Raw genomic sequence first — 10,139 nt, forward strand, 5'->3', positions numbered from 1 at the left:
TCAGAAGTCACTTTTCAAGTCAAAATTGCAAATTGAATGTGAGCAAAACATGTGTGAAGAACTTTAAGTTCAATCGCAGTCCTGCTGAAATTAATCGTTTTCCCAGGAACTGACGATTTTGAACACATGGGAAGGAAAAGGTTTCATGCATTATTACAAATTTCGCACAAGTTTCATTTGCAGCTTTAAATTAAATTTGTAACTTTGGATGGAAACAGCAGCTGATGGAAAAACACCTATTGGTTTCACACCTGCATACATCCAGTAAATTCAAGTAAAGCAATATATACTTTATAGCGAATCTTGTAAAATACAACTATCAGCCAGCTCTTTAAATAAAGCTGCATATATAAGTATAAACAGCTTGATTTGCATATAATGTATACAGTACACGCAGTATACTATACAGTATATAGCAATCTCGGCTTGTTTATTTTGTCACATAGTGTAACCATATTATTGCCTGGTTGGATATATAAGTATGTCCTACTTTATCCGCATAAAGTAAAACTTATATTTCAAATTTTAATTGCTTGTATCATCGCAGAATGTAACTATATTGTCACTCAGATCTGATAAATGCAACTATAAGGCATGAAGATGTCAAGATACTATAAACATTAACATCACATCTTTCTGTAAAGTTTCTTTGAAACAATATTTATTTTGAAAAGCACTATACTAATACCTTTATCTTGATTTCTTGTCATCACAGGTCCAGTCGTGCGTTTGAAGGGAGGTATTTTGCGCATGGCCCAGCTGGATGCCAGCGGGACCCTTCTGCCCCATGTTTACGAGTCCTGGTATGAGCCCAACGCCCCTGAGGAGGAGAGAGAACGGCCACAGAGACGCCGGCCCACCTCGCCTCCTTCGTCTCAGGAGAACCCGGACTGTCAGTACGCTGTGGTCTGCTCAGAGAAACAGGCGAAGGTGGTGGCAATGCCCTCCCAAAACTGTGTCTATGAACACAACATCACAGAGACCTCCTTCGTACTGAGAGCTGATGTGGTGACGATGACCGCAGGGGTCGGCATCGCCTGCTTCTGTGCCAATGGCCATATCATGACCCTCAGGTAACATGATTAAACTGATATTAAAAGCCATTGAATATTTAGTTTTTTGTCTCATAAATGGTCTGTTTTTTTAGTTTGCCCAGCCTGCGGCCACTGCTAGATGTGAACTACCTTCCCCTGACAGACATGAGGATAGCTAGAACCTTCTGTTTCTCAAACCAAGGCCAAGCTCTGTACCTCACATCGCCCACTGAGATCCAAAGAATCACCTATATCCAGGAAACCTGTGATAACCTGCAGGTCAGACTGTGTACATCATGTCTTATAATCTTTTGGCAAAATTAGCCATTTTGGCATTATTTCGAGGTGCTCATTTTTGCAGGAGATGCTTGGAGAGCTGTTTACTCCAGTGGAGACACCAGAGGCTCCAAACCAAGGCTTCTTCAAGGGCTTATTTGGAGGCGGGGCTCAGTCCTTAGACCGAGAGGATCTGTGTAAGCAGTGATCTGACACTCAAACATACAAATCTTTTTCTTAAACTGTTTTAATTGAAGCGATCTAAAATTCTGTCCGGTTGTTTATCTTTTTTTTTTTTTTTTGTATGATATCTATAATGTTTTTAATCAATTAAACTTTTTAAATGTTTCCTATCAAAAAAATGTATGTGCAGTACACTTAAAAAGCAGAAAGAACCATTAAATCATATAAAGAACATTTAGTGGAATGGAAAGGTTCCTAAAGAACCTTTAACTTTTTTCAGAAAGAAATAAAGAACCTTTATTTCTTATTTATTTATTATAAGTATGGCAAAGAGAAAAACAAATAATGAATATCACAAAGACACGTAATAAAAAATGGGTCATATATAGATCAAATATAGATATTTTGTGAAATCAAAAATAAAACCTATTTTTCAGGATTTAATTTTTTAGGAAGATTTTTATTTTATTTTTACGAAAATTAGCCAGATTTCGCTCCAAATTCTCATTAATGTTAATTCAGATTTTTTTTCTCATGTAATTTGCATAAATTAATATCTGCTTTCAGCGCTGTTACTTAAAAACAACTACTAGTTTTAGCCAATACAGGTATGATAATGAATGCACCATATTGACTACTTCCTCATCAAAAAGTGAAAACAGCTAGACAAAATATGAGATGAACACACTTACATTAGTACTTATCACAGATAAAAATTAGACAAGCTTTCAATTTCTGCTATGACTCTACAAGGGATGATACTAAGTGTTGTTTAAGAATTTGTACTTTCTTGAAAAATGTATGCTGGTACTGAATCCTATCCCTCTTGTTTGTTCTGGCCTGCAGTCGGAGAGGTGTCTGCAGGTAAAGCTTCACGCAGCCTGGCGCAGCACATCCCAGGTCCAGGTGGTATGGAGGGCATGAAGGGGGCCGCGTCCGGTGTGGTGGGAGAGTTGGCACGGGCGAGGATAGCTCTGGATGAGAGAGGACAGAAACTAGGCGAGCTGGAGGAGAGGACAGCAGCCATGATGGCCAGCGCTGACTCCTTCTCTAAACACGCGCATGATGTGAGACAATCTCTTGCTATTCATTACAACTGCTGCTTTTTAAAGTGATACAGAGGCTGCGTTTCAAAACCTAGTGAGCACATCTCAGTCTTTCCAGAATTGTGCAATCACAGAAATAATTAAATCATTCACTGCAAACAGTCACTTTATTTACGGAGTATTTTTGTCATTTTCCGGTTCCAATATCAACATTCTTAAAATTATATTTATTAGCGATGCATAATGACTGAAGACATTGGGTCTTGTTTTCTGATAGTTTCTTAAGTAAACATATATTGATTTAAGAATGTTTAGATATTTGTACTGGAAAACCAACACTTAAGTCAGAAAATAATTTTCACATTGCTCATTCATTCACTACCTACAGACTTTCAACCTATTCGCTTCCAAAAGGCATAAGAGACACGGCTGCATAAACAATTCAATGCCTTGTTTAAATTTAAAAGTTTGTGCGATGAAATTAAAGTTTCTAGAGGTTAATGATGTTATTAAACTACTATAAAAAATACTAAATATAATGTATATTGTGGCAAATATTTGCTAGTGCTCATAATGGTTAATTTCACCAGTAGATAAGATTTTATTTAATAATATATTGAGTATTTTGCTGGATATGCATTTTTAAAATATTTTGAGTGAATACAATCACTCATAATCTGTTATATGTTAAAAAAGTTAAAACATTCAAGTTAAAACATGAAGTAATGTATAACATTTCAAATGTATATAATGTTTCACTGACTACACGCTGATTCAGTGAGAGTGCGCATTATTTACAGGTTATTGTATTCTTTAACTGATTTATGCTATCTACATCGTTTTTTTTATGGATTTACACTGCAGAAGCAGTGGACAAATGACACAAATATTGCATTTTAGGCCATAAAGTAAAGTCAAAAGAGTCCAGTATTGATGTCCAGAAATGCTTTCTAGGTAGGCAGCTCTCTAGGTTTTGAGATGCAGCCGTAATCTTTGACAAACAATCAAGGTGACACCACACATGGCAGCCATGGTGCGTTGCTCTCCAGTTGTTTTAATGTTTTTTTTTTCAAACATGATCAGTTTCACCAGGGATGTACTGCTGAACATTCTGCAGAACAAACCACAATCTCCTACCGGTTTTCAATTATTCTGATGTTTTACTGAATGTTGTTGTTGTCGGAGCAGCGGCTCTGATCAGATGCTTCTGGACGTGCAGACGGGGAAGCGAGCCGGCACGCTTGTGTAGCTCAGAAAGCGTGGATTTTGAATGCCGATGCCTAGCATCCATTTGGAAAATCTTTGCTCTCTACCTAACAAACCCAGACAAATAAGGATTTCTCACACTCTGCTGCTCTGTTTCACGGAAACCTGGCTGAATGACACCAAACCGGACAGCGAGCTACATCTGCCGAGCTTTCAGCTTTTCAGAGTGGAAAGAATCAACGGGGAAATCGTGCAGTGGTGGGACATGCTTTTACATCAGTGATAGGTGGTGTACAGATATAACTGTTAAAGAAGATGTGCTGTCCTGATCTAGAAGTGCTCTTCATTAACTTTAAATCTTCTTTCACTCGTGAGTGTGTACATTCCTCTGCAAGCGCACTTGAGCCTGGCTTTGCAAAAACTCACTGATCAGATCACAAAGACAGAGCCAGAAACACACTGAATAAGGAGCTTAGAGTGGCTATGCTAAAAAGTTGGAAGGTCAGTTCACTTCTAATGGTCTGAAAGCCATCACAAACTACAAGACAACATCCCCCAGCACTGAGGCGAATCAACAACTTGATGAAGACCTGAATGAGTTTATTGTAGATTAGAAAACCCCCACACCCATTCTTACTATCTCTCTACACAACTGTTAACTGTTAACAGGTCCATGGATGATGCAGTCAACATGGGACTGCACTTCATCCTGCAACATCTGGACAAAACAGGGACTTATGTGAGGATCCTGTTTTTTGACTTTAATTTGGCTTTCAACACCATCATCCCAACAGCCCTCCAGACCAAACTGACCCAGCTCTCTGTTCCTAGCTCTGTCTGTCAGTGGATCACCAGCTTTATGACAGATAGGCAAATGCAGATGTCAAGGCTTAGTGGTTAGAGAGTTTGACTCCTAACCCTAAGGTAGTGAGTTCGAGTCTCGGGCCGGCAATACCATGACTGAGGTGTCCTTGAGCAAGGCACCGAACTCCCAACTGCTCCCCGGGTGCCGCAGCATAAATGGCTTCCCACTGCTCCGGGTGTGTGTTCAATGCTGTGTGTGTGCACTTTGGATGGGTTAAATGCAGAGCACGAATTCTGAGTATGGGTCAGCAAACTTGGCTGTATGTCACGTCACTTTCACTTTCAAACAGCCGCTCCACCAACACTGGTGCCCCTCAGGGATGTGTTCTCTCCCCTCTGCTCTTCTCCCTGTACACCAGCGACTGCACCTCTAAAGACCCCTCTGTCAAGCTCCTGAAGTCCACAGTCATCAGCCACATTCAAGATGGCGACGAGTCTGCTTACAGACAAGAGGTTGAGCAGCTGGCTGTCAGGTGCAGTCTTAACAACCTGGAGCTGAACACGCTCAAAACAGTGGAGATGATCGTGGACTTTAGGAGAAACCCCCCTGCACTTTCCCCACTCATCATCATGAACAGCACTGTGACTGCAGTGGAGTCATTCAGATTCCTGAGCACCACTATCTCTCAGGACCTGAAGTGGGACACTCACATCGAATCCATTGTTAAAAAGGTCCAAAAATGGTTGAATTTCCTTCGCCAGCAGAGGAAGTTTACCCTGCCACAAGAGCTGCTGAAACAGTTGTACTCAGCCGTCATTGAGTCCGTCCTGTGTACTTCAATAACTGTCTGGTTTGGTTCAGCTACGAAATCAGACATCAGAAGACTACAGATAACTGTTCGGACTGCTGAAAGGATTATTGGTGCTCCCCTGCCCACCCTTATACATCCAGAGTGAGGAAAAGGGCTCAGAAAATCACTGTGGATCCCTCACATCCAAGTTATCCCTTGTTTGAACTTTTGCCATCTGGGCGGCGCTTCAGAGTCGCAGACACCAAGACAGCCAGTCACAAGAACAGTTTCCTCCCCCAGGCTATCTACCTCATGAACAGTTAAATGTTCCCCAGATTATGCAATAAAAATGTGCAATAACCTAATATTTATTTGTTACCACCTCCATCCTAGTACATCCCTGCATTCTATTTTATTCCATTCTATTCCATTCTGTCATCTATAGCACAATTGTACATACAATTTATTTATTTTTCAATTCATTTTTCAACATTTGTCTATTTATGTTTACATGTGTATTTTTTTAATTCTCATCTTATATTTTATTGTCTGTGTGTTGTTGTTGTCTCTGTGTACTGGAAGCTTATGTCACTAAGACAAATTCCTTGTATGCACAAGCTCTTTCTGATTCTGAATTCTATTTGTGTTAGCATATTTTGTTTCATAATGAGTAAACCATCTGCCTTTCTCCACCAGGTGATGCTGAAATACAAGGACAAGAAATGGTACCAGCTCTGAAGTCCCTGCAGGGAGTCAGCGCACCTTCCTATAAAGACAGCAGATCCATCATCTCTCCTCCGTTTCTTCCTTCTCTTCCTGTATCTTTCTCTCTCTGTGATGTCCAGAGACTGCCACTAGCGCTCAGCACAACGTCACGCAGCATTACCTCGAGCTGAGGAGCTGCGGAAAGACAGAGGAGACAGGAGGGGAAGGAACGGGACAGGCGAAACGCATCAGGACGGGATTTCCTTTCCTTCTCGGTGGCAGTTGAGCTTCCTCTTCTGAAAACACAGCTGTGGATCTTGTCTTGGGAGAGGAGGCCCATCACCAGAGCTGCCCCTTGTCTTATACCTTCACCCGCCACGCTGTCATTTTCACTGCCATTCTGTCTGCAAAGAAACTCAAAAAAGGACCTTAAGGGAAATGAAAGATTTAAGATGAATGAAATGGGTCAGAGGGACATAGAGCTGACAAAAGAAAGTCTAACGTCTGCAGCATTGCCAAGCTTAATGCTTCTGATAATCTGTCACTAGAGCAAGAATGGGTTGCATGTCTAGTGATTTAATTTAGGAAATTAGTGCTTTTTCTTGTTTTTGGAATTGAGATGAATCTCAACTAGCTAATATTTCACCTCAAAAGCAATATTTTGCATAAAGAAAACCTATTTTTAGGAGGCAGGGGTGTTCTTCAAGCAAAATATTACATAAATTAGATTTTAGGTTGAAGCATAAGTAGATTTCATCAGATTCTCCCGGTAATCATGTTAGCTGTGGAAAAGGCCGGATTGTCTTACGTAAGGTGTGATGAAGTACCATTTAATTTCACCTCTAAAGGGCTGGAAGTTGCTGTATTTACCACATATCATGTGATTAGTTTGCCATATGAAATTGCAGACGGGCCTGGGCAGTGGAGCTGATCTGATCATGCATCATTTTGTTGGTTTACGCTGATCAGGTCTCAAAAGAGCTTTTAGGGAAGAGATCTGACTTGATGTACTCCATACGCTGTGTTGACACTGGAGAAAGATGATATTGATTTTGAATATACATATATAAAGATTTAATTAGCATGACTGTCTAAAAACGTGTCTGGCTCATATTTCATACCAACATCAAAAGAAAAAATTTATATTTAGCATGAAGACAAGTTTTTGTAAGATCATTCATTTTCGCATTGTGCTTAGAAAAGAACACTGTAATACAATTTAAATGTTTTATTTAGTTGCATAAATTAAAGACAGTTCAAATACCACTATGATATATATATATATTTTGTCAATTAAAATGTTTTTTTATCATTTTGGTACATTTATTTATTTTGTTTCACTTACAGAATAAAAATATGCCCAATTATTCACAGTCCAAAAAAATGGTTTAATTTTCTAAAAACTGTTATTTCTAAGTTTTTCTAACTTTTTTGGGGGCGAAATATGACCCAGACGTGCTTTTAAAAGGTTTCAACTGCTGAATATTTGCTGGTTATGTACAAACAGAGATCTGGAGCACGTAAATTATTTTTGATCTAAGGGAGCAGGATATTTTTATCATGAAGAGGAGCACGAGTGAGAGTTGGTAAGTGTCAGGCATGATCTTGATTATGTGCCTTGAGATGAATGACATGTCAGAAACCCGTCCGTTCTCCGGACACAAGAGACACCTTTGAAATGTGCAAAGAGAACTGATTCTTCATATGCAAAACATCTTCCTCCTTATCTCCCATGATGCAACTGCTCCTGGACGAGGAAATCTCGAGGCTAATGCGAGACTCAGTACAGTACCTGGTGACTTCCTCCTCTGAAGTACGTAAGGAATGGATTTCTCTGTGTATTTTCTAAGAAGACTTTTCGGATGGACTAATGCATGAGTTTGTCATCCTCACAGAGAGCTGAATATATCTATCTCTGTGTTTGGAGGCGACCACTAAATGTTCAGTGCAACTCCATGCTTTCGGTCAGCAGCCCCTCGGATGGGCGTTACCTTCTGCCTTTGCTTTTGCAACCCATGAATATATCCTAACCTCGTGTGCATATACGTGTGTTCGTGAACATACATGTGCGAAAGAATATGTGTATGCTCACGTTTATATAAACTAAAGATACAATATATTTGAAAGCATATGTTGGGATGTTTTCTTTAAGTGTGTTTTCTTATTTATGAGGTGCAAGGAATTGCTGCTATCTGTGTTTCAGATTACGAGCATCTGTCAAATCGGTTGACGCTTGTTATTTTCCTATCAGGCATATGAAAGAGTTAATTCTCCAAAAAATGAATATTTGCTGAAAAGATATTATCCTCAGGCCATCCAAGATGCAGATGAGTTTGTTTCTTCATTAGAACAGATTTGGAGTAATTTAGCATTACATCCCTTGCTAAAGTGAATGGGTGCCGTCAGAATGAGAGTCCGAACAGCTGATGAAAACATCACAAGAGTGCAGTCCACCAATTAAAAAGCTGTGTGTCCAGCTGTTTGGACTCTCATTCTGACGGCACCCATTCACTGCAGAGCATCCGTTGGTGAGCAAGTGATGCAATGCTACAGTTCTCCAAATCTGTTCTTATGAACAAATAAATTCCATCTTGGATAGACTGAGGATTAGTAAATTTTCATTTTCGGGTGAACTGTTCCATGAAGGCTTTTCTCTTCATTTTCTTTGTTTGTCACATTGCTGCCAAATGTTGTAAATATGACTATTTCTGAAGACAAACTTGAGAGTGCTTACGCAGTCAAAGTTACTGAAGATGGTGGCTGTGATCTGACTAGACTCCAAAGAGTTGCTTTGCTGTGAAACTTGATCTCACAGAGAGGAGAGGATGCATCAGCCTCATAGCATCTCTACATCATGTATAGATAGATAGACATAGCAAACTACTCCTTCTGTTGCCATGATGTTTGTGTAAATATCTCACAAATCTGCAAATGTCAGTGTTGACAAACTGAAAATCAAATTCAGCTTCTCTTCTATGAGCGGTTGTGTGGTTTTGCACTGTGTGTTTTATACTGTAATCACATCAAAATCATTTTATTGTATTGGTCTTTATTTTGGACATTTTGTTTCTTTAAGGACCAAAATTAACTATATGCTAGGTGTAAATGTGGCGCACACTCTCTCAGATTTGTCTTCATTGCCAGTTTAATCATATTCTAATATATATATATAATTGACTTTAAATTTACAATGAATATGAAAGGGTGCATTTTGAGATGAACTTGTTGTGTAAATATTCTCGCTTAATCAAATATGAAATCTTTTCTGGTGAGCCATCTGCTTGGTCGTCTGTGGAAGAGGAAAAGATGAGCTGAAGAGTCTCTGAAATCACTGGCCATCTCTGTACTGTTCGTTCTCTGGTTTCTCTTGCACAAAAGGCAGCATGATATCGTGTTTACAAACTTGAAACATCCATCTACTTTATATATTGGTTAATTTTCTTTAGTCCTGCTAGTGAGATGTTTGTAAAGGAACGAATCAAAAGTATTTCCTCTCTATTGATTATTATGAAAGCGTGCTTTTATTTTATTTTTCTGATAGTATACACACAGCATTGTTATTTGAGTTTCCCTGAACATCATTGCTGTACTCCAGAAAAAAAATACTCTCCTGAAAACGGTCAGTTTTGGGGAAGATTCTCCGTGGGGTTGCAGGTTTTCTCATCGCAGTCGACTTAATGTACATTTTTATTATTCAGACTTTCACATGAATGTTTGTCTTAATCTGCTGCCACCCAACAGTTTAGGAAACATGTTTATAAGGCATAAATAAATGTAACGGAAAGATGTCTTTACAGCCGTTTTGATTCCACACCTCATTTTGCAAACTTTGGCCACTAGATGTCAGTTTTACAACTTGAACTCTCAATTCCGAAAAAAAAAAATAATAATTTGTAATATAGAAATATAATATAGAAAATAAAAAACATATTTATGCGTATTTCTGCAACACGCACACACTTATACATCATATTTATATATTTTAGATAACTAATCAAAATGAGTAGGCTTTTTATACACCTGATTAAACAATTTGAGTATATTTATAATTTCATTAATACATAATAATTATACAATATATATTCACTGTTTCT

The 10,139-nt window shown here is 38.8% G+C and overlaps 1 protein-coding gene across 4 annotated transcripts in view; it reads left to right on the forward strand.

Moving 5' to 3' along the window:
* LOC127976083 (syntaxin-binding protein 5) overlaps positions 1 to 9,839 on the forward strand; it is a 40,287-nt gene extending 30,448 nt beyond the window's left edge. For all 4 annotated transcript variants that reach the window (XM_052580202.1, XM_052580200.1, XM_052580201.1 and 1 more), the window contains 5 exons: positions 716 to 1,073; positions 1,148 to 1,313; positions 1,396 to 1,507; positions 2,340 to 2,560; positions 6,037 to 9,839. In XM_052580202.1, the coding sequence (XP_052436162.1) occupies positions 716 to 1,073; positions 1,148 to 1,313; positions 1,396 to 1,507; positions 2,340 to 2,560; positions 6,037 to 6,078 (899 nt within the window). In that variant the 3' untranslated portion in view covers positions 6,079 to 9,839. The remainder of the gene's footprint in view (positions 1 to 715; positions 1,074 to 1,147; positions 1,314 to 1,395; positions 1,508 to 2,339; positions 2,561 to 6,036) is intronic.
* Positions 9,840 to 10,139: the final 300 nt, after the last annotated feature.

Source organism: Carassius gibelio, chromosome B17 (genome assembly GCF_023724105.1).
Source record: "Carassius gibelio isolate Cgi1373 ecotype wild population from Czech Republic chromosome B17, carGib1.2-hapl.c, whole genome shotgun sequence".
Lineage (NCBI taxonomy): Eukaryota > Metazoa > Chordata > Actinopteri > Cypriniformes > Cyprinidae > Carassius > Carassius gibelio.